The 25,611-nt window shown below is 43.7% G+C and overlaps 1 protein-coding gene across 1 annotated transcript in view; it reads right to left on the bottom strand.

The window, feature by feature from the left end:
• Positions 1-959: 959 nt before the first annotated feature.
• Positions 960-25,611, bottom strand: part of MAMDC4 (MAM domain containing 4) — a 123,686-nt gene continuing 99,034 nt past the window's right edge. Inside the window, exons 26-29 of the mRNA XM_077477051.1 lie at positions 19,358-19,485; positions 9,253-9,361; positions 5,001-5,176; positions 960-1,208 (exon numbers count right to left, since the gene is read on the bottom strand). Of these exons, the coding sequence (XP_077333177.1) occupies positions 1,167-1,208; positions 5,001-5,176; positions 9,253-9,361; positions 19,358-19,485 (455 nt within the window). The 3' untranslated portion in view covers positions 960-1,166. The remainder of the gene's footprint in view (positions 1,209-5,000; positions 5,177-9,252; positions 9,362-19,357; positions 19,486-25,611) is intronic.

The raw sequence follows: 25,611 nt of genomic DNA, 5'->3' as shown, positions 1-25,611 counted from the left end.
GCCTGTTACCCAGCCAGCTGTTGATCACAGGATCATTCATCTTGCACAAAAACCCAAGCTTCTGCATAAACAAGCATGGACCGATGGGTCTGCAGGGTTCCTAGGTCCTTCTCCTTTACTAGGCAAAATAAAACTGATGCTGCTTTGCAGGGTGGAGGGTTGTAGCCCGAGGGAACGCCCCCCTGGGCGGAACTAAGAGTTCTGAGTGTTGTGTTACAACTTTGCCTTGTATTCTCCTAGTGATAAGGCTAACCTATTTGTTACAGAGAGGAGCTGTGTCGGTCAGTGAATATAAGAGAAAAAAATGTTTGTCCCCTGAAACTCCTTCCATGGCCTCTGTCAGATCATAAGGATCTTCTGCCTCAAGAAGGACCCTTTTGCCATCCTACTTCAATCCCTGGTATTAACATGGCTGATTCTAAGGTTTATTATTGGCTATGGAAGGCATACTTCCCTTGGTATGAGGCTTGGTGAACCCCAGGAGTTTCTCTGTAGGGCAGAGCCTCTTTCCTACAACGAAGTCTAGACCAGCATTTTGGCTCTCGGCACTTTCAAGGTCAGGTTTGTTTTATGTTTGATTTTTGTTTGATTTAGACCTTTGTACAGGGAGTTTCTCTTGTAATGTCCACTTGTGACCCCATAGGATCTGCAGAAGGACAAGATGGAATTGTGGCCCAGAACAACTTCTTTCCATATGTGTGTTTTTTGTTTTTTTGTTGGCCTTTTATTTCAAGCAGAAGGTAGTTGTCCTGTCTGTCTGCCTCCAGTTTATCCAAAGGAAACTTATGAACCACGTGTGCCTTCCAGGTGGGTAAACACCGCCCTCTGTGTATACGTGTACCGATTGATGTACCTGTGTGAACAAGGCCTAAATATAATGAAGTGAAAATGACTGACTAAACAGCAAAAAATGACTAGAATTTATATCATGATAGCTGATATTAAAGAAAACACACAAAAAAAATTACAACTTTTATTTGTGTTCACTATTTAATATAACCATGTGAAAGTTGAACATGGAGTTAATAATGTAAGGACTTTCTCTACATTTAACCCTGTCCAGTAGTTTAACTGGGACAAACTTGATATCCATGCTGAGGCCTTTTTGGAGTGGTGGCTCTGCAGAGGTCCAGGATTACTCTCCTTTGTCTGGATGGCCCTGTCACTCATCTGCCTGAGCTGGTGGAAACTGTGTCTTCATTCTGAAACTAAATATATCCAGGTATTTATATATGTAAACATACTGTACAAAATGAAAGACCCCATGTCACTTTTCAGCATTAAAGGCATTTAGTTCACTTTTTCAGAAAAAAAAAGAAATGGTTAACTACTAACACCCAACAACTTTCTTCCCACACCTGGAATCCAATTGAATCAGGCTGAGAAACACTCAGCCATTCTCAGGGAGCTTTGTATTTTATGAATAAATACAAAGCTTCTTCTGGCTGGCTGAGGCGGGCGGATGACGTCACATTCTCTGATTAATTTTATTCATAGAATACAAAGCACCCTCTGAGCAGAGCCCACCCTGACACAATTTCGTTCTGGGTGTGTTTCCCATCCCACTGACAAACACAGCACTGTATACTGTAGCTGAGATTACATACAGTCGATAGAGCGCTGAGGGATGCTGCATGTCTTTAGTGAAGTAAATGGCTTGGTTGGGCTAACTTGGTGCAAACAAACAATTTAAACATCACTAAAAGCTGGAGATTAACTTTAAGGCCAAGTTCTGGTCAAGATCTGATTGTAGGAGGGCCAGAATGCAAAATACAGAGTGATCTCTGGGATTGAAGTGCATGTGTTCACACCAGGCAAAAAAGACTTTCAGGTGCAATTATATATTCCTGGAAGACCGCTATCATACTTGAGCAAGGTAGAAATTACTGACTCGGAGACCCTTCTATCCTTAAAGTGGTTGCAAACCCTTACAAACCACTTGGACCTACAGGTAAGCCTAGATTAAGGCTTACCTGTAGGTCCAAGAAATATACCTACACGGTTTAGGAGATATTTACAAAAAGACAGGCACCGCTGTCTACGGTGCGTGCGCCGTAGACAGCGGCACGCAGGCACACTATTGCCATTAGCAGCATATCCCTGCTAACGGCGATATACCGTTAGTGGCAGCTCCCGTGCGCATGCGTGGGGGTGACATCATTGCTGGTCCCGCACTGTGAGTGGCCGGAGCAGCGATACCCAGAAGAAGATGGATGCTCCGTACTACAAGGGACAGCAGTGACATCGTTGGCTCCTGTGTCAGGTAAGTGACACATAATGGGCTACTACCCATCAGGAACTTTTCTAGTAGAAACATTTTGCTTGGGATGCACTCCTGGCCAGCCCCAACTATTCCAGGTGGAAGGGAAGGCTAGAGAATAGATTTGTTGAAAGTAATCACTTAGCCTAAGGCCTGAAGCAGCTGAATGATTTTCTCAACATTTTATGTTATTTTTGTCTACATATCCTGTGACCTGGATATTCTGAGCAGGGTAAGCAGAGGTGCCAAGACCTTTGTGAACATTCTGTTGCACTGCCCTTTAGCTTACCTTCTGCTCCCAAACTGGAAGTGGTTGTCTGCCAATGCAAAGAAAATAAATTGCTGATAAGGTGCGTAAATGGGAACATGTAGATGGACATCTTTGGATGTCCACAGATGCCATGTATTCCCCTTGTCTCAGAGGTAATTACTGACCTTTGTAGATTCCATATGAAGTTTTGGCATTATTAAATGCAGAATTGAACAAATATCCCTGTTGGGCTTTGATACCATGAAAAGGTTTGAGTAGAAACCTCATCAACTGGTCTTGCGGTGGTACTGGTACAAAGACTCCCTGGGACAAGTGTGGGTTCAGGGCATTTTTCAAATCTAACTGTTCTTGGGCAGTTGTTTTTTGATTTGAAAGCACAAAGTGGTGCAGGGGTAGTTTTGTTGCCCCCATTTTTGTATGCCTTTGAAGCACATTGAACCCCTAGCTCTAGGATGTCTGTGGCCCAAAGAGAAGCAAACAGCCTCCTTGCACTCTTAGCAGTGAGGGTGCTCCTTCTTTGTGAAGAGGACATCGGGGAAGGCTTAGTAGCCCTGGTGGGCCAAGTCTCATCAAAATGAATTCAGTAAAGCATTTGCACTTTTCTGGCAATATGGCCTTTTAAAAAGGTCCTGTGCTATATCCCCAAAAAAAAAAAAAAAAAAAGCGCTGCTGACAATTTCCAGTGTTCAACAGATTCAGGTTTAATAGTGCCACTTTTACAGGGTGGCGTTCTAGCTGCATCAAATTCAAAAAGACCCATCTCCAGTTTGTAGATAAAGAAACCAGAGGAAATTAGGACCAACTCTAAGTTGGCGTACAGAGACAAGCAAAGTTCCTGTATGCTGTTACACATCCAAACCCTCCCCCCCCACCACCCCACCGGTTGGCTGACAGTGGGTGAAACCGGATGGTGAAGCTGAGGGACTAGTTCGCCATCAGGTCTGCTCTCTACTTATGATTGACAGCAGGCAGATTCCATAGCCTATAGCAGGCTGTCTACTGGCTATGAAATTCGCCTATGGCCAGCTGTCAACCACAAGGGAAGCGGTCCTGATGGGGAACACTCAGCTACAAAACTCATCTGCTCCTCTGTCAGCCTCTGCACAACTTTTGGAAACAGCTGCATGAATTTGGGGTACCATCTGGTACATAGGCAAGCACCAACATTAGTTGTGTGGGGAGGCACAATGGAATTCTAAAGAGTGTCAGAGACACTGTTTTTATGAATTCCCCAGTTTTATTCTTTTGGTAAAAGTAAAATTGTCACTCAATTTTTTTAAATTATGGCCATACTGCATTACTTCACTTTGCAAAGTTTTCACTCCAGCATGTACTTTTAAAACTTCTGCAAACTTCTACATAGACCTGCTCCTATTGGTCCATCACTATGATGGCTAGCCTCATTGGCCAAATAGGAATAGGCAGGTGCCAGTAGAGGCAAAATCAGCCTTTGGCTATATCTGAAAATGCCAAATCTGTGCCTTTGAGAATGGGCAGTGACCATGACAGAAGCATTTGGGAGGCTGTTGCAGGTATGACAGACTCTTTAAGGCATGAAACCCTTATACAACACTTGGTGAATATCTGCAAAAGCTGTCAATTATCTGACAGACTTTTGAATAAAAAAACAAAACAAACTAAACCAACTTTTATGAAGGCTTACTAAAATTATCTCACAGATGTTGGCAATCTATGGAGTTCTTACCCCTACTTTAAATAACCCACTGCGACTATCACTATTTATGAAAAAAGTGAAAATTAATCAAATAATTACAATTGATTGAGTGAAATCAGCCAATATCAAATTGTCAAACCAAAGTACATCTAGAACAATTCATATACAATCAGAATTATATGAAAATAGGTGATAAATGTTCAAAATTAAATTAATATAGTAATTAACATTTAATTATATTCAAAAAGTGAATAATTATAAGTAAATAAATACAGTGATTATTGATTATAATCACTGTATTTATTTACTTATAATTATTCACTTTTTGAATATAATTAAATGTTAATTACTATATTAATTTCATTATATTTAATTTTGAGCATTTATCACCTATTTTCATATAATTCTGATTGTATATGAATTGTTCTAGATGTACTTTGGTTTGACAATTTGATATTAGCTGATTTCACTCAATCCATTGTAATTGATTAATTTTCACTTTTTTCATAAATAGTGATAGTCCCAGTGGGTTATTTAAAGTAGGGGTAGGTAGCGCAGCCACTTTTATTCTTTATATGCACTGTATTTTGGATGTGTATCACATCCTGGTAGCTGTAACTGGGGGTTGGTTTATTATTATAATTTTTTTAGATTAGGAGCGCAGTAATTTTCTCTCTTTTTTTTGTTAATCTATGGAGTTCTGTCATACCCTCCAACAAATCCATATCTGATATCAGACTTCACTGCCTCGTACATCCACTACAAAAGCCTCTATGTGCTTCTAAATTAATTACCTGATCATATGAGATATTATCAAAGCCATCTATTTGGTCCCCTTGTTCTGGCAGTGTTGGGCCATCCCCATGGTTTCTCTTCCATCTTCGGTAAATCAAGAAGACCAGCAGCAAGAACAGGAGGATGATGATCACACTGAGAACTATGGCCAAGATTGTTCCTGAATGGTTTTTTCCTGTTAGAACAAAAGTCCACAGTTTCACAATATAATCTGTTTTTAGTGATAACCTATTTTGTATAAGATCTGTTCTACAAGATAACAATATGAAAGTTGTTAAAGATCAGGCTGCAAGCCTTTAATAAGGCGTATATGTGGGTAGGAAAGTGCTGGAATGCAGACACTGCATTCAAGAAGCAAGTGAGCCGTTTCTTTTTTGAGGATATCTTTTTAAACCTATTCTTGACATGATTATCGAGGATTTCATTGGAGGCCAGAGTGCCCACTTATCTCAGCATAAGAAGTCTAGGGAAAGGTAAGCCAAGTTCTTTTACTTTTCTTCCCCTAATCCTGGAATAGGTACGCCTAGCTTTCTAAGTCTGATGCTCCGGCCACAAGGTCAGTAGTTAGAAGCCTACTAAACCTTCAGGAATGTCTTCAGTGGCATTTGTTAATCACTTTTGGGGGGACATTTCTTAATTTCTTTAGGGACATGTAAATCCAATAGTTTTGTATGGAATCCATCAGTTATCATCCTTGTCTCTTCCCAGAGGGACCCTCTGACCTTCATGGTTATTTACTTATCATCATCCTCCCAGAGCTCTAACGCTCCAGTCTCTACTCTACACCCCCGCCTCGGTAAAAAAAATAAAAATAATAATAATTAAGTCAGCAGCTACAAATACTGCAGCTGCTGACTTTTAATACATAGGCACTTACCTGTCCAGGGAGCCCGTGATGTCGGTACCCAAAGCCGACCCATCCCTCGGCTCCGGGTGAAGCCGCTGGCATCCTTACTAAGGGAAACTGTACGTGAAGCCTTACGGCTACAAAGCCTGTTTCCTACTGTGCATGCGCGAGTGGTGCTGCTCTTTCTGAATGGTCCCTGATGTCTTCTGGGACCTGTGTGTCTTCCAGAAGGCGGGGGGGGGGGGGGGGAAGGAGGAGGGGCCAGGCATTGCGTAGATTGCCACACACGATTCTAGCAAAGTTTCCCCAGAAGTGGGAGCAGATACCTGGATTTGACAGGTATCCGCTCCCCCTTCCCGCCTGAAAGGTGCCAAATGTGGCACCGAAGGGGGAATCCAATCCACAGAAGTTCCATTTCTGAGTGGATCTCCGTTTTAAGTTCTTGAGGATGCTGGCCTGTGTTTTCCCTAATGCTTTCTCATGAAACCCACGCTGTAGGATGTTTAGGCGACTTCCTCTGGAGCAGACAGTTGACTTGGGCCTTAGTGAACAACTAAGATGGTCCACAGTGCCATGCAAGCGCAGCTGACAGACATTTAGGAGGCGAATGCGCGGCCTCCAAAAGGACTGGGTTTTCATTTTTTTTTTTATAAACTAAATGGGATTTTTGTATAAGAGCATGCTGCAGCTGTGAGCCTAGTGTTTTAGCTTATGGATGCTACTTGAATGGGTCTTGATCGATGACACATCACAAAACAAAGCACTGCAGCCATGGCATGTGTGGAACCTTGTCCAGCTGCATTTGCAGCTTAAGGAGCGCTGTAAAAATGCAGCTCAGTGACCTATTTCTACCGTCCCCAAACCGCAAGTGTAAATTAAGCCTGAAGCCGCGTACACATGGGCGGACTGTCTGGCCAACTTAGTCCGTCGAAACACATTTCAGCGGACAGTCCGCTCGTGTGTGGGCTTCAGCGGACTTTTTCAGCGTGCAGTCTGGCGGACTAAGTATTTCGGAATTTCCGTAATATTGTCCATCAGACTTTGGTTTCAGCGGACAATCCGCTCGTGAGTAGGCTAGTTGGACGGACTAAGTATGGCGCATGCTCAGAAAGGATTTACACGGCGGAAGGTTGCATTGCTGTGTATTGGATGTCCTATTTCTAGTCCCGTCGTACGTGCTGTACACGTCATTGCGCAAGCTTTCAACGGACTGTTTGTTCATCGTGTGTGGTCAAGTCCGTTCATTCGAAAGTAGGACGGACTGTCCGTCGGATTGTCTGACGGACTAAGTTGGCCATACAGTCCGCCCGTGTGTACGCGGCTTGAGTCAGGAGGTCCAACAGGTGAAAAATCTGTTTTATTTGCACAGCAACTTATTGCTGGGAGTGAGGCATTAGAAAAGGGTATGCTACATATGCCCAATGTTCACAAGTGCAACTGTGGCCAGGCTAGGAACATTGAATTATTTACATATTCTCATCAAGCAGAAAAAAAAAAAAAAAAAATCCTTCGCTGACCTCTCTAGCTGCAGGCACTGTCTAGCTATTCATCTTCACTTTTCACAGCAGCACTGTTGAAATTCTAGCAATTTAGCCACCTCTGCTTACAGTAACTAAGCAGTTCAGCTCACACTGCTCTCTTCCAGCAGTAAATCGGCAGCTCCGCTAACCACTTTCTGTGACAAATCTAAACCCTTCTAATCACTAGTGTAAACACAAATCAGAAGCCCTAGGAGGGAGCACGGTGATCTGAGCTGGATGGAGGACTTTAGTGCTTCTGCTTTGATCTATGAGGATAAAGTGCTCCACAGTATCTGCAGCTACACAAGTTAGTAGGGGCTAATTTTGAACTTGTTAAGAATATGTAAATACTTGTACTCTTTAATGAAAAAGTGTTTTTCGTTTTTTTTTATTTAATGTTTTATTCATACTTAGGTGGATGCATCAATGGTTCAATGCTGCATCTGTCCCCTGGCACCTCTACACTGAACTGAGCGATCGAATACTGCTGATCTCTCGTGTCTCACAGCTCCGTGAGCAGAGAGGTGGTGACTGTTAGTCACAGCTCTCTGCTCCCTCCTCACTCATCGGAGGAGAGCCCGGCTCAGTCTCTCAGTGAGGCTGAGCCGGGTGCTGGTCCAGGAATCTAGGCGGATCCCGACTCCATGGTCATGATGATATGGAGCCTGGACCGGCTGAAGTCCGCTCTCTGCAGAAAATGGGTCACAGGAGTGAAAAACGAATTGCACTTTTGTAAACCATAGGAGAAGTACAGCCAAACGAGTTTTGGCTGAACTTCTCCTTTTAGGCCAGGGTTGCCCAATCTTTTAAAGAGCAAGGGCCACTTAAGTGAATTAGTAACCAGTCACGGGCCACAATGAGTGGAGCGAGCGGATAACAGGTCCATGTCCACCCTATATATGCAGAGTGGACACTGACATGGCTTGCTCTGCTCTATGGGCTTTCTGATCTGATCTGCCATGATGGAATGGGACGGATCCCCCCCTTCTTTTTTTTTTGGCCTGGATTGGAAATAAGTGGGTGTATATGTCCACAAGTCCGTTTACATCTGTGGCTCAATAGAGGTGAACAGAGGGTCCAATTGGGTCGGACCGTTCATGCCAAAGGGGCCTAATGCTGCGGTTTACCTGTACTGCAAGTGCAGTGCAGTACACCAGTGGCTTTCCTGTGGGTTAGCTGCACTTTGCCTTAGACTTCTATTATATCCTGCAGGTGTGATGCACTTTCTGAAAGCTCACCACACCTGCAGATAATAACAGAAGTCTATGGCTCAGTTCAGGTAACCCACATGTGTTCTGCTCTGCACCTGCGGATCAGTTTGAAAGCAGCCCAGTAACCACTGCAGAAGAGATATGGCCACATATACACTGTGGTTTTAGTAATAAACTTACCTTTATTCCATTCAGGTAATGCTGGCTGTTGATGACCCAGGCAGAGTGCATTTGGCATCACTCCGTCTGTACCAGGAGGCGGTGCTATACAGGAAGCATCGGTTTATGCAGCTCTGTAGCCACTTGCTTTCTCTACCGCCGGCTTCATTAATAACACTGATGCTCTGGGATGGTGGTTCAGAAACCCACAATCTGGGCTTGCCAACCCGCCATCAGAGAGCAAGAGGTCGAGGGCCACATCAAGGGCTCCACGGGTCACTGGTTGGGCACCCCTGTTTTAGGCATACATTCTTATTAGAAAAGCCCATCACACTTTGCAAACTAAGTATCATAAATATGCCCGGTTATAAAAGTTTATTAAAAATATAAATACACCGTAAAGAAATAGATTAAAGCACAACTCCAGCCAAAACTATTTATTTGGCTGAAGCAGGGAATATTTTATTGTCCGTGTCTCTATTTCATGATTTCAAAATATAAAATAGGTTAATACCCTTCTGCTTTGGCTCTGTATTACAGAGTAGGTCAGGGGTGTACTTCAGATTGTCCAGTGCCATGATAGCAGCTTGAGAACGAGAACCCTTGGACGCTTCAAATATAATCTGTAAGACAACGAGAATTATACAAGACTGGGCAAGGTAAAGAGGACCTGTTACTCTCAGCAGCCAGTGAGAGTCCTTATGTTCTATATCCTGGAAGGAAAAAAAGAAATAAGATTAAACCTGATTGGTTGCTGTAGTAGACAGCAGTCCTCCATATTTTCTTTAGTACAGTTTTTCACAATTACAATCATATGATATAAAGTGTATTTGTCACTGACACAGAGTGCAGGCAGTGTTTTTATTGCTGGTATTGTCAACTTTAAGAGGTGAAAGGAATTGTGCTTGTCTTGCCTGTTACAGCTAATCAGGTTATGGGAGCGGTAAAGCGCTGCTAGTTTTAGCCTCGCTCTTAACCCCCGTGAAGGGGTTAAAAAGCGCCGCTGCTGAAGCGCTGCCCATTGATTTCAATTTTCAGGAGTGTTTTAGGAGCAGTGTATACACTGCTCCTAACCTGCCCCAAAAATGCTGCTTGCAGGACTTTTTTTTTTTTTAAACGTCCTGCAAGCGCACCACTCCAGTGTGAAAGCACTCGGGTTTTCACACTGGAGTGACTGGAGAGGTGCTTTATAGGTGCTATTTTTAGCGCCTGTAAAGCAATTCAGTGTGAAAATGGTCTTTATGTTGGTGTGCTACCTAAAGTTCCCCTTTAACCACTTACAGACCGGACCATTTTGCTGGTCAAAGACCAGACCACTTTTTGCGATTCGGCACTGCGTCGCTTTAACTGACAATTGCGCGGTCGTGTGACGTGGCTCCCAAACAAAATTGATGTCCTTTTTTTCCCACAAATAGAGCTTTCTTTTGGTGGTATTTGATCACCCCTGCGGTTTTTATTTGCGCTATAAACAAAAATAGAGCGACAATTTTGAAAAAAACGCATTATTTTTTACTTTTTGTTATAATAAATATCCCCCAAAAATATATATAAAAAAATTTTTTTCCCTCAGTTCAGGCCGATACGTATTCTTCTACATATTTTTGGTAAAAAAAAAAAAAAAAACGCAATAAGCGATTATTGACTGGTTTGCGCAAAAGTTATAGCGTTTACAAAATAGGGATATTTTTATGGCATTTTTATTAATAATTTTTTTTACTAATAATGGCGGCGATCAGCGATTTTTATTGTGACTGCGACATTGCGGCGGACACATTGGACATTTTTGGGACCATTGTCATTTATACAGTAATCACTGCTATATAAATGCAGTGATTCCTGTGTAAATGACACTGGCAGTGAAGGGGTTAAGTGTTCCTAGGGGTGTGTTACTAACTGTGGGGGGGCTGGGCTTTCATTTAGTGAACAAAGATCTCTGCTCCAATCACATGGAGCAGAGATCAGCGTCACTAGTTGCTAGGCAGAATGGGGAAATGCTGTTTACGCGGCATTTCCTCCATTCAGCCGCCCCGTGAGACGATCGCGGGTATGCCCGCGGCGATCGAGTCTGCGGGACCGGCGACCGGACTCACGGGGGTCCCGACCGGCACGCGAGCAGGGCGGCATTGAAGATTGGAAGTACCTGTACGCCAATATGCCTGCCCGTGCCATTCTGCCGATGTACATCGGCGTGCGCCAGTTGGGAACCGGTTAAAGTGGTTGTATACCCCAATTTGTAATTTTTACCTGCAGGTAAGCCTATAATAAGGCTTGCCTGTAGGTAGAATGAATATCTCCTAAATCTGTACGGTTTAGGAGATATTCCCTTTGCATGCAGCTGCTGACATCAGCGGTGCATGCACTCAATGCCCAGCTGAAGGTCCAGCAGACGCTGCCGGACCTTGCTGGGATGAAGACTCCCGTGCTCATGTGCAAGAGTGAAGTCATTGCAGCTCCGGCCATTCACAGTGCCAGAGCTGTGAGCCTGGAAGATATGCAGAGGGCGAGATATCGGCTCCCTCTGTGTGGACCGGGCTACTTTTCTGACTGTAGTTTCCTTTAGAAGTACCTGTGCTAAATTCAGGCAAGCATTTGTGCCAGTTTCTGTAACCACTACAGCCCAAAAATTTGGGTAGGTTTTACTACCATCACTCAGGCTGCATTCACACCTGAGCGTTTTCAGCTCATAAAACATCTGAAAAACACCCAACAAGCAAAATCTCATTCATTTGAATGGCACCTGTTCACATCTGAGTGTTTTGTCACTTGTAGCAAAACGCCTGAAGCTCAAAAAAAATATATGGGTTTCTTTTTGGGCAGATTACAGGCGGTTTTCTGCTTTTTACATTGGTGACCTTTTGACCTTTACAAATACACTGCAAAATTGTGGCAAAAAACGTGCGACTTTCCACCTGAAACTAAATGCTCAGGTTAGAATGCAGCCTTAAAGTGCATGTCTCTTTGGCAGCAACAGATTTCTAAAGACTTACAGCTATTTTGGAGATTAACCACTTGCCGACCGCCGCACGACGATGTACGTCAACAGAATGGCACGGGCAGGCATAAGGGCTTACATGTACGTCCTTGCCTGCCCGCCGGTCGGGGGCCCGATCGGGCCCCCGCCCGGTGCCTGCGGCGGTCGGTATTCGTTCGGGAGCGATCCCGGACGAGGGGACGGCCATTCATTCATGGCCACCCCCTCGCGATCGCTCCCGACGAATGAAAATGTCCCGTGACATCACTTCCTCTCCTGTAATGTAAACACAGGAGAGGAAGTGATGTATTCTCTCCTCCGTGTCGGTATTTTTCGTTCCGGCACCGAGGAGAGAGCATCGGTGAGTTGCACAAGCACTACACTACACAGTAGAACATGCCAGGCACACTCACACCCCCCCTTTACCCCCCGATCACCCCCCAATTACCCCTGCCCCCCCAGTCACAGTGACACCAATTGCTTTTTTTTTTTTTTTGCATTGGTGTCATTTGTGACTGTAATAACTGTTAGGGCAGTTAGGGTTAGCCCCCTTTAGTTCTAATGTGCCCCCCTAACCCCCCCAATAAAGGTTTAACCCCGTGATCACCCCCCGTCGCCAGTGTCACTAAGGCTGGGTTCACATTGCAGCGGTTTATGAGAACGAATGTGATTCGCACCGCACTGCAGTGCAAATCACATCCGATCTCTGTGCGATTCGAGTTCAGCCATACAGATAGTATGGCTGAATTCGTGTCGCACCCGCCGCAAATTCGCACGGGACCCTTTTTTTGGCCCGCAGCAGAATCGGATCGCATGGGTGTTCACACCATGCGATCCGAGTTTGCAGATCGCACTGCGATATGCGAACTGATCTGGGGGTGTCATTAACATTTCACTGACACTCCCAGCAGTTCGCATAGGGCAGTGTGAACTGCCGCCGGGAGGCATGTGATGCGGGAACCCGCCGCGAATTCGTGGCGTTCCCGCATCGCTCCAGTGTGAACCCAGCCTAATAAGCGATCGTTTTTCTGATCACTGTATTAGTGTCACAGGTGACGCTAGTTAGGCAGGTAGGTATTTAGGTTCGCCGCAGCTTTTTATAGCGCCAGGGACCCCCATATACTACCGCATAAAGCCCCCTGATTGCCCCCTAGTTAACCCTTTCACCAGTGATCACCATATAACTGTTACAGGTGACGCTGGTTGGTTAGTTATTTTTTTTATAGTTTCAGGGCACCCGCCATTTATTACCTAGTCTCACTAGTGTACCCCTAAATTTAGGGATGTCTACTTTCCAAAATGGGGTCATTTGGGGGGGGTTTGTGCCATCTTGGCATTTTATGGCCTTCAAAACTGTAACGCCCTTAGAAAGCCTGAAGGCGGTGCTTGGTTTTCGGGGCCCCGTACGCGGCTAGGCTCCCAAAAAGTCCCACATATGTGGTATCCCCGTACTCAGGAGAAGCAGCAGAATTTATTTTGGGGTGTCATTTCACATATGCCCATGGCATGCGTGAGCAATATATCATTTAGTGACAACTTTGTGAAAAAAAAAAAAAAAAAAAAGTTTGTAATATTCCCGCAACTTGTGGCAAAATATAAAATATTCCATGGACTCAACATGCCTCTCAGCAAATAGCTTGGGGTGTCTACTTTCTAAAATGGGGTCATTTGTGGGGGTTTTGTGCCATCTTGGCATTTTATGGCCTTCAAAACTGTAATAGGTAGTGAGGAGTGAAGTCAAATATTTACGCCCTTAGAAAACCTGAAGGCGGTTCTTGGTTTTCGGGGCCCCGTACATGGCTAGGCTCCCAAAAAGTCCCACATATGTGGTATCCCCGTACTCAGGAGAAGCAGCAGAATTTATTTTGGGGTGTCATTTCACATATGCCCATAGCATGTGTGAGCAATATATCATTTAGTGACAACTTTGTGTAAAAAAAAAAAAAAATATTTTTTGTCATTATTCAATCGCTTGAGGCAAAAAAATAAAATATTCAATGGGCTCAACATGCCACTTATCAATTTCCTTAGGGTGTCTACTTTCCAAAATGGGGTCATTTGGGGGGGTTTTGTACTGCCCTGCCATTTTAGCACCTCAAGAAATGAGATAGGCAGTCGTAAACTAAAAGCTGCGTAAATTCCAGAAAACGTACCTTAGTTTGTAGATGTGACAACTTTTGCGCAAACCAATAAATATACAATTATTGACTTTTTTTTTTACCAAAGACATGTGGCTGAATACATTTTGGCCTAAATGTATGACTAAAATTGAGTTTATTGGATTTTTCTAATAACAAAAAGTAGAAAATATCATTTTTTTTCAAAATTTGCGGTCTTTTTACGTTTATATCGCAAAAAATAAAAATTGCAGAGGCAATCAAATACCATCAAAAGAAAGCTCTATTTGTGGGAAGAAAAGGACGCAAATTTTGTTTGGGTACAACATTGCATGACCGCGCAATTACCAGTTAAAGCAGCGCAGTGCCAAATTGTAAAAAGACCTCTGGTCATTTACCAGCAAAATGGTCCGGTCTGAAGGTGGTTAAGCGACTGACAGTAATTTGGACCAGCTCTGAGCTGGAGTATGGCGGTACACCAGTACTTAAGCTGGCAATACACTTATAGATTATCTGAAGATTTTCTATGGTTAGATGGAAAAATTGAAACAGATTTCTCCATGTTCCCTAAACTGTGTGGATGGAGGAATCTCCCACTTTTCCATCTAACCATAGAAAATCTGCAGATAATCTATAGGTGTATGGCCAGCTTTAGAGTGGGGCATGTCTGTGATGGGAAGCTGCAATGTATGTGACACCTTCCTGCACAGTGCTGTATCCCTGGCCCCATTCTGATACCTTAGCCAAAAGCTCATTGTAAACAAACAGGCCACAGATGGTGGTGATGTTAATATCCAATTATGTCAATGCCCATATTTAGGAAATGACTTGTGTCGCTGAGTGGTCAGAGCCTGATGAGGGACCAGTTTCCCATCAGGTCCATTTAACTTGCGATTGACAGTGCATGACAGCGGACTCAAAGCGTTCTCAATGCTGCAAAGTGCTGCATTCCATTATTTTGGAAACAGTTGTGCCCTCATCAGCTTGTGGTTTGCTAAGATTATTGAAATCGGGCACATGGTGGAAACTATTGTCTCAACTAATGAAAGAGGAATGTTTCGGGAAAAATGTGGTGGTATTGGACTTATTCTACCCTTTCCACCAAATGACATGATGGGTTCTCAAGTGTGACATGACCAGTTAACCTTTGATGGAGTGTTTGGTGGGATGCTTGTCCCTTGTTGCATACTTAATAGCTTCCTTTGTTTGCCCCTCTCCACTCCCTTAACCCCCCCCCCCCCCCTTATTTTTCTAACACCCATTTTTCCATTTTTGGATTGGGCACACAGGCGGCTACTGGGCTGTTTTTTTTTTTTTGTTTTTTTTTTATTTTTTTGTTTTTTGTTTTAGTTTTTTTTTAAAGACACCGCTCAGCCAGAGTAGTTGGACATGATTGTGGTTTCCTGTTTGTAAATGGTTAATGTGGGGCTGAGGGCTCCTCTGAATTATCGTGTCTGGTTTACGCTACTGATTACAACTTGGCAATTTGCAGTTGTCAGTTTCCATGTATATGCTTTCTGTAGACCATGATATGCACCATTCCCTAAGGTCAAAATTGTAAGGTTTGTTTTTAATCTGTATAACATGAAAATGATAAAGAATACATTTTTTTTTTTTTTTTTTACTGGACTGCATAGTGGCTTTGGATCTGCACACTGCTCTGCCTTGTCAATCAACAGTAACTTGGACTTGATGGGGAACTAGTCTCTCATTTCCCCATCGGGCTCCACTGACTCCCTTTACAAAAATCATCAGCAATGCGCCTGTCAGTGTAACAAACACAGTGGCTGGGAAGGGAGTACACTGAGGAAGGAGTATGGACACTTCAACCTCAGTACTGGGAGCCAACAGATTCATGTACCCCTCTATTACAGGTACATGAATTGGGTGCGAGCACAAACACATTCAGCCAGACAGAATTCTAAAGGGTGTGAAACAATATGTGTAGTGCTTAAAAATATAACCACATACATGAAAACATAGTGATAAAGTGAAAAATATACGTATAGTGGTACTTAAACAATGAAATGTTCCAAAAAGAATCCACACAAAATCTGGAGTCACTCAAAAGGAAACACTGTGGGTGCTAATACACTAAACTACGTGTGACAGTTCATAAATATGAACGTGAAAGAGTTCTTTGGAGTCTCCCTTCCAGAGAAACTTGATGCAGATGTAAGTGTGTCAATCAGATCCTAAAAACTGTGTGCACATGATAGGGTACGCTTACCAGCAATGATGGACACACATACCATACGGCAGTGGGTCAAATGCGCCTGTAATTCTCCTGCTGATGTCACCTGTAATGTATGGATAAGCAGCTCACAATCCCGGAACCGTGAAGGCACACACAAAGGACTGTAGCAATGTCAGCCTGAGATGTCTCCGAAGTATCTCTGTACAAAGCTTTGCAGTAGTAGAAGATTCCGGACATCGCTCCACAGACAGAGAGGAGCCCAGGATAGTAGAGAGCGGACAGAGCACCCACTACAGCAGGGGACCCTACCAGAGAGAGAGCCGGAGCTACCCAACCTGGAAGTGAAGGGCTGCATTCACTGTACAGAGATACTTTGGAGACAAACAAAATTAGCTCTGTCTTATAATGATATGCAGTGGCGTATCTAGGGTATGGCAGCCATGGAAAGTGCCATGGGGGGGGCACAAAAAAAGTCCCACCCATCCTCTCGCGGCTGCCTCCCACACTAATTAGTCTCCGGCGCCATGGCTGGCCTGCTCGAGCGCAGCGCGGGCACAGCACTTCACCTAGAAAGTAGTACTGCCTAGGTGGCAGTGGGGAGGGAAGCGACAGGCGTCCCCATGACGGCCGATGAGTTGACTGGCCAGACTGCCCGGGTCGTCTATGTAGCCGTAGGATAACTGGCGGAGGCAGAGCCTAATGCCCCGCCTACCCTCCTCTGCGCAGCTGCTTCATGTTCTCCCCGGAGCGGGGTCTCCCGGGTCTGTGTGACCGATTGGTGACGGTGAGGACTCTGGAGGGGAACCTGGAGGCTGGAGAAGAGATGTCACAAGAGAGAAGAGAAAAAATTGGATGACGGGGAACCCCCAGGCAGCAGCAACTGGAAGGGTTAGCACTGCAGCCTATCAGCATATACAGTACTTAAGTCACCACGATTTTGATCATAATGTGCATGTGTACCAGTACCAACTGCGAAGCAGAAGTGAAGCAAGCAGTCAAATATAGTGCTCAAACAATATGGATTAAATAAATATGCTTAGCCATAGATATCATCTGTTGTTGCATAACAACTACTACTACTACTACTTGCAAGTATGGCCATCCCCACCAACCAGCACAAGAAATTCATACTGAACCCCTGAAATAAAAAGTCACATCTGCCTGCTTGAGCTCCTTTTCTAATGCATTTCATCAACAAACAGGGTTTTATAATAAAAAACAATTGTAGGTGAAAAGCATTAGAGGGAGGAGTTTAGGTGGCTGGATGAGACTTATCTTCAATAAACTCATACACAGTTCTTCTGAAGAGTGGTATGGATTTATTTTCTATAGGATGTACCCGAGGACTTGCAATGCAAGGATCCCTGTGCTTCTGCTACATTCAGTCTGTGGATTTGTGTTTTGTGAAACTCTTCTGCTGCTTCTTGAATATTGAATAAACTATAGTATACAGTATAAAAAATCTGAAAAAATTGTGGACAAACATTGGCCTATTTTGAAATATGACTGTATACTTGGTCCACATCTTGCTAGTCGCCCTGAATTTATATATCGAAAAGCACCTTCCCTTTGTGACAGTTTGGCCCCAGGAGTGATTGGACCCGCCTAGGATTCCTGAAAATAAATTTTGTTTTCTGGCTGGTTTTTATGTATATGGCAGGTGTGCCACCCGCAGGCATGCTAGAAATAACATTAAAAAACGTAAAGTGTTTACATCATTAGTCACAAACAAACAATATCAGATCAAAGATCTGATTACTTGTGTGACTGTAGGTGTGGTGTACATGATCAAGTGTGACTGCGGATTAAAATATATTGTCAGGACCTCAAGGGCACTACACGTACGAGTGGGAGAACACATACGTAATATTAAGAGAGGTATTAAAACCCATAGTGTATCCAGACATTTTAGGATTTGTCATCAGCAGGATCCTAAGCACCTGAAAATCTGGGGAATTGAAAGAAAAAAGTCCCCAGACACTGGCATGGTGGTCACTACATTCGCCAGTTAAGTCGCAGAGAATCCTTCTGGATCTATGAGACTAAGGTGATGGCACCAGCGGGTATGAATATAGATTTCGACCTCAATTGTTTTATTTCAAATAGTGTACGTTTACTGTAAAATTTAATGTAGATTTTGTATTGGATTATATTTGGTTATTTTATATATTTAAAAAAAAAATATTTTAATCTTTAAGATAGTTGTGGATTTTGTATTATATATTAGTCCCGATATTGTTTTTTATTTTTTTTTTTTATATAACATTTTATGCTCCCGGTTGAGTGTTTTATTATTTGGGTGTATTTCCCTTTAAAATCGCAGAAATTGTGTGTCCTTTTAATTTGTAAAATCCAGTGTATTGAGGTCTTTTATTTGTCCCTTACACTTTATCTGACACTATCAGTCTGGTTTTATGTGCGCATTTATCTTTTGTAACAATTCTTTTTTTAGCAGCTTATCTAACGTGGAAGCCGCTCTCCCTAGTTATGTAAACATTATATGTGATCAGGATGGTGATTCGACTGCCCTATTGGAGAGCATGATTTTATGTCCGTATAACAAGCATAGCGGGCTGTCAAACGTGTATCTGACCCCAGGCTGAAGAAGTCCCCGCCTACTAGGATGTAACGCGTATGGGGGAGGAGTCATGTTCTGACGTCACCCGCGGCCATGTTTTGGGTTAGAAACAACCTGACGTGTTTATAACCAGCACTCGTTTCTGAGTGCAATCTTTGTGAGTATAATTTAAGAATAAAATAGTGTTTACAGAGATCACTAGATTGTCCTCTTCCTTCTTTTATATAATTGCACACTGTGAAAGATCAACGGCTATATCGATCCAGGATCACCCCAGCAGTGGGTATTGGGCTCTGTGACCTGTTTCAGGTTGAATATATGAGATGAGAGGCTTGAATATCCATGGTAGAGGGACCTGAATCACCTGCTGTATTGTTTTGTTTACCAGACTCACTTGGGGAAGCTTTTTTTTGATTATCCATGTGCTCTGATGGACATTTTCTGCCGATTTGAATGTTATTGGTTTTTAATATTTGTCTTATTTTATTTTGTGTTGCACTGCATCTTATCTGTATACCTATGAGGGATTATTTTGAATTTAAGTGTCAGCTGGCAATCGTGGTGCTTGTATGTTTTATTTTTATTGCTTCTTGAATATTCCCTCTCCAGTCATCAAGAGGGCAGCTCATCATTAGGAAGCAGAGCCCCTACCTCTACCAAGATGGCCACCACCACAGTGCAGAACAAGGCTCAACGATAGATATTAATATGCGCTTAAAAAACAAAACGTGCCCATAAAGACTCTACAGGATTTACCTGGAACTCCACAGTGCTGTTGACCTGTAACTGTTGCTCCTGCCAGTCAGTGCTGTGAAAGCCACGCAGGACCCACACCGGCTGCAGCCCCTGTGCGCTGGTGAGATACAAAACTAGTTCCGCTAGATCTATAGAACAGAGAGTGAATGTTTAGTATACTGTGTCCATTCAGAGCTTGTGCTGGGACACATTTACAGTGCCTTGAAAAAGTATTCACACCCCTTGAAATTTTCCACATTTTGTCATGTTACAACCTAATATTCATCTGTTGAGCAAAAAAAAAGAAAATGTTTTTTAATGGGATTTTATGTGATAGACAAACACATAAATATCTGAAAAGTGTGGTGTGCATTTGTATTCAGACCCCTTTTTCTCTTAATACCCCTAACTAAAATCTAGTGGAACCAATTGTCTTCAGAAGTCACCTAATTAGTAAATAGATTCCACCTGTGTGTAATTTAATCTCAGTATAAATACAGCTGTTTTGTGAAGCCCTCAGAGGTTTGTTAGAGAGCCTTAGGGAACAAACCACATCATGAAGGACAAGGAACACACCAGACAGGCCAGGGCTAAAGCAGGGTTAGATTATAAAAAAATATCCCAAGCCTCTCACGGAGCACTGTTCAATCCATCATCTGAAAATGGAAAGAATATGGCACAACTGCAGACCTACCAAGACATGGCCGTCCACTAAAATTGACAGGCTGGGCAAGGAAAGCATTAATCAGAGAAGGAGCCAAGAGGCCCATGATAACTCTGGAGGAGCTGCAGAGATCCACAGCTTGGGAGGGAAAATCTGTCCATAGGGCAACTATTAGTCATGCACTCCACAAATCTGACCTTTATGGAAGAGTGGCAAGAAGAAAGCTACTGTTGAAAGAAAGCCATAAGAAATCCTATTTGCGAAAAAGCATGTGGAAGAAGGTGTTCTGGTCAGATGAGACCAAATTGAACTTTTTCGCCTAAAAGCAAATACACCATGTGTGGCGGAAAACTAACACTGTACATCACTCTGAACACACAATCCAAGCCATGAAACAAGGTGGTGGCAGCATCATGTTGCAGGATGCTTTTCTTCAGTAGGGACAGGGAAGCTGGATGGAGCCAAATACAGGGCAATCTTAGATGAAAACCTGTTAAGAGTCTGCAAAAGACTTGAGACTGGGGAGGAGGTTCACTTTTCAGCAGAACAACACTAAACATACAGCCAGAGCTTCAATGGAATGGTTTCAATCAAAGAATATTCATGTGTTAGAATAGCCCAGTCAATGTCCAGACCTAAATTCAATTGAGAATCTGTGGCAAGACTTGAAAATTGTTGTTCAGACGATCTCAATCCAAATCAGACAAAGCTTGAGCTATTTGCAAAGAAGAATGGGCAAAAATGTCACTCTCTAGATGTGCAAAGCTGGTAAAGACATACTCAAAAAGACATGCAGCTGTAATTGCAGGGAAGGGTGGTTCTCCAAAGTATTGACTCGGGGGCTGAATAAAAATGCATGCCATGCTTTACACATTTGTAAACTGTGTTGAAAACCATTTATCACTTTCCTTCCACTTCCCAATTACATGCCACTTTGTGTTGGTCTATCACATAAAATAAATTTATGTTTTTGGTTATAACAAGACAAAATGTGGGAAATTTCAGGGGGTATGAATACTTTTTCAAGGCACCATACAGAAACATTTAGGGAGAAACACAGGTACCCCAGCTGAAATACAACTGAATACTTTTTTCTTGCCCATAATTTATATCTAGTGTTTAAGGGGTTGTAAACCTTCCGTTCTTTCACCTTAATGCATTCTATGCATTAAGGTGAAAAAACATCTGATCGTTACAGGCCCCCCCCCAGCCCCCCGGTTTACCTACCTGAGCCCTCGAAAGTCCTGCGTTAAGCTGGCTTCTCGGCTTTTCATTGGATAGATTCATAGCGCAGCCATTGGCTAGCGCTGCTGTCAATCAAATCCAAATGACGCAACCGCTGGGGGGACGAGTACGAGACATACACTCTGTGTCTATGGATTATGCATGCAGAGTGTAGGAAATGGGAGAGCACCCACAAGGTCGACTAGAGCTTCCCGAGGGAGGGTTAGCCATTGCGGGGAGGAGCCAAGAGAGCCACCTTGGGCCCCCAGAACAGGAGGATCGGGCCACTCTGTGCAAAACTAGCTGCACAGTGGAGGGAAGTATGACATGTTTGTTATTTTGCTGAAGGGTGTCACCACTATTTCCTATTGAAATTTTACAGCCTCCTGCAGCACTAGAGGTCACTCACTTCCTGCAATGGGCAGAGCGGCGCGTGCCGGCTCTGTCAGCTGTGTACATTCCGGGCTTGGAAAAATGGCAAGCAGACTACCTAGGTCGTCAGATGCTGGACCAAGGGGAATGGTCGATACATCCAGATGTATTTCGGCTCTTTTGCCTAAGGTGGGGAGGGCCAGATGTGGATCTCCTGGTTTCTCTACTCAATCGGAAGGTACAGAGGTTTGTGGCCAGGTCAAAAGATCCCTGGGTGGATGCGGCAGACGCGTTGGTGGCTCCATGGGGGCATTATCGTCTGATTTATACTTTTCCCCCACTCAAACTTCTACAACGTCTGCTTCGCAGAGTGGAGGCTGAGGGGATTTTGGTAATTCCGATTGCCCCAGGCGTTCCGTGGTACGCCGACATAGTATGAATGGTGGCAGATGTTCTTTGGCGACTGCCGATGCGAGAGGACCTTCTGTCGCAAAGGTCCAATACTTCATCCTGCTTTAATGGCATGGCTGTTGAAAGCCAGGTGCTAAGGGACCGAGGTCTGTCGGATTTGGTAATATCCACTGTTGAGGGCACGGAAGTCATCTTCTCGGAAGATTTATCATCGTACGTGGACGGCCTACATCTCAATGTGTGAGGAGTTGGGGTGGCATCCCGACACATACTTGATTTCCAGGATCCTGCTGTTTTTTCAGCAAGGAGTGGATCAGAAACTTGCCTTAAGCACCATCAAGGGGCAGATATCAGCTTTGGCTGTCTTTTTTTTTCAGCGACTCTTGGTGACTCATTCATTAGTTCGACCACCTCCATGGGATTGGAATCTGGTGCTCTCGGTGCTTCAGAAACCACCGTTTGAAAACATTAGAGATATCCCCTTATTGACACTCTCTCAGAAAGTAGTCTTGCTAGTGGCTATTACATCTGCCAGGAGGGTTTCTGAGTTGACGGTCTTGTCTTGCAAGTCTCCCTACTTGATCCTCCACAAGGATAAAGCGGTGCTGCGTTCGCTGCCTTCGTTTCTGCCAAAGGTTGTTTTGGCCTTTCATCTAAATGAGGACATTGTGCTTCCCTCCTTATGTCCTTGGCCATCACACCCCAAAGAGGTGTCTTTGCATTCCTTGGATGTGGTCCGGGATCTGCAGGTGTATCTGTTTACTACAGCTCCTTTTCAGAGGTCGGACTCGCTGTTTGTATCGGTGGCTGGTCCAAGGAAGGGACTGGCGGTCTCATCGGCCACCATTTCTTGGTGGATCAGATAGATTGTGGTTCAGGGTTATGCCATAGGGGGACGGGCGCCCCCCTTTCCTGCCACGGCACATTCTATCAAGGCAATTGGTGCCTCTTGGGCTTTCTGACATCAAGCATCCGTTTCCCAGGGGTTAAGGCGGCGACCTGGTCGTCCGTTCACACTTTCACAGTAAAATCCTTTTCTCTGAAGTTCATTGACGGACACAGTACCCACCCCTCCTATTTAGGTTTGTACTGCTTTTGACGAACTGAGCTGCTGGATGCAGTGTGCGGGGTTACAGCCAGTAGGACTGCCCCCTGGGCAGTACTGTGCAAGTGTTGCTGTTTTTAACACTTTCTGCCTAGTCCTCTCCTAAAGGGCCGATATAACCCTAAGGCGAGATGAAGATGCTGTGTCTGTCAATGAACTTCAGAGAAAAAGGATTTGACCACTTACAAAAGAAATGAAGGGTCTATAATTTTTATTGTGTGTATTTTAAATGATAGAGACAGAATATCAACAGAAAAAAAAACACAAAAAAAGCTATAAATTAAGTTGCAATTCAGTGAGTAAATAAGTATGTGATCCCCAAGCAAAACATGACTTAGTACTTGGTGGAGAAACCCTTGTTGGCAAGTACATAGGCAAGATGTTTCTTGTAGTTGGTTACCAGGTTTGCACACATCTCAGAAGGTATTTTGGTCCACTCAACTTTAAAATATCAAAATCCTTAAGGTTTCTTGGTGGTCTCTTGTCAACTCGAAGTTTCAGCTCCCTCTATAAGTTTTGTATAGGATAAAGGTCTGGAGACTGACTAGACCACTCCACAACCTTAATGTGCTTCTTGAGCCACTCCTTTTGTTGCCTTGGCAGTATATTTTGGGTCACTGTCATGCTGGAAGACCCATCCACGACCCATCTTCAGTGTTCTGGCTGAGGGAAAAAGATTCTCATCCAAGAGTTTACAATACATGTCCCCGTCCATTGGTTCCTTAATGCAGAAAAGTCAGCCTGTACCTTTAGCAGAGGAGCAGCCCCAAAGCATAATGTTTTCACCTCCGTGCTTCACTGTAGGGATGGTGTTCTTGGGGTCATAGTCAGAGTTTTTCTTCCTCCAAACACATCAAGTCAAGTTAATGCCAAAGAGCTAAATTTTGGTCACACCTAACCATAGCACTTTCTCCCAATCCTTATCTGAATCGTTTAGATGTTCATTGGCATGACTGAACATGTGCCTTCTTGAGGAAGGGGGCTCACTGTTTGGAGGGAGAAAAATGCAGACTATGACCCTAAGCAAACCATTCCTACAGTCAAGCATGAGGTGGAAACATTATGCTTTGGAGCTGTTTCTCTGCTAAAGGTACAGGCCAACTTTGCCGCAGCGAGGGGCTAATGGATGGGGCAATTTATTGTAAAATATTGGATTAGAACCTTCTTCCCTAAGGCAGAATACTGCAGATGGGTCATGGATTGGTTTTTCAGTATGACAATGACTCAAAACATACCGCCAAGCCAACAAAGGAGTGGCTATGGAGTAGCCTAGACAGTCTCTAGACCTTAATCCTATAGAAAATGTATGGAGGGAGCTGAAACTTCGAGTTGCCAAGCATTAGCCAAAAAAACCTTAAAGTGGTTAACCCACTTCTTTCAAATCCTCCCACCACTCTGTATCATAATAAAATGTGTCAGCTGTCAACAGCTGAGCACCATGAGCCACGCTCATATAGGTGCAGATTATTTACATTACACAGGTACAGGGACACATTATTATAGAACGCTTTAAGGATTTAGAGAAGATCTGTAAAGAAGAGAGAACCAAAACCCCTCCTGAGATGTATGCAAACTTTGTATCCAACTACAAGAAACATCTTACCTCTGTGCTTGCCAACAAAGGTTTCTCCATGTACTAAGTCATGTTTTGATTGGGGATCAAATACTTTATTTTACTCACTGAACTGCAACTCAATAACATTTGTATCATGTTTTTTTGGTTGATATTCTGTCTCTATCAATTAAACTACACCTATGATTAAAATTTTAGACCCTTAATTTCTTTGCAACTGGGCAAGCTTACAAAATCTGCAGGGGATCAAATATTAATATTCCTCACTGTACTCCTTTCGAAAAACTTTCTTTGAACACCTGCGCCAGCATGCACCAGGGGGGCCCTTGGCCTCATCTCAGCCATCTACACATCTTTGAATGGATACCCTTGGAGTAATGACATTCTTTCGTAACTGTGGACAAAGGGGGGGGGGGGGATGTCCTGCATATCCGGTGGTCTGCTCGAGACTAGTGGAGTTCTAGTCCAGAGTTTTTGGCCTGCTCCAGACCCTCTTCCATTTAACAGTATACAGAAATGCAAAGTTGGCCCCATTGCATTGTCGATTCCCGGATTATACTCGCCCCAGCTGAAGCTGTCTACCCACCTTTTTATTTCTGCCAAACGGACCATAGCCCAGGCTTGGAAGACCCTCTGCATTGCCTTCCAAAGGGTGACCTCACGTATGACTGCCTTGATGCTCCATGAGCAGATGTCCAGCATTGTAAACGACTCACATCCTACATTTTTGAAGGTCTGGGAACCATGGATTTCCCATGAGATTCACTCACTCCAACCGGCTTGTTCGGGCCTTCTGACTGCTTCCGATGTCGTGTCCAAGTTTTTTTTCTCTTCCTTTCCTCCTACTTTCTCTAGACTCTGAGCTTCCATTACTTCCATTCTGTCTGGCTCTTCTTTTTCTTGCTCTTCATTCATACAGATGCCAT

Source organism: Lithobates pipiens, unplaced genomic scaffold (genome assembly GCF_037356315.1).
Source record: "Lithobates pipiens isolate NorthernLeopardFrog02 unplaced genomic scaffold, aLitPip1_a1.2 Scaffold_1, whole genome shotgun sequence".
NCBI lineage: Eukaryota > Metazoa > Chordata > Amphibia > Anura > Ranidae > Lithobates > Lithobates pipiens.
The sequence above is the reverse complement of the archived record's forward strand: the minus strand, read 5'-3'. Positions and strand labels throughout refer to the sequence as shown.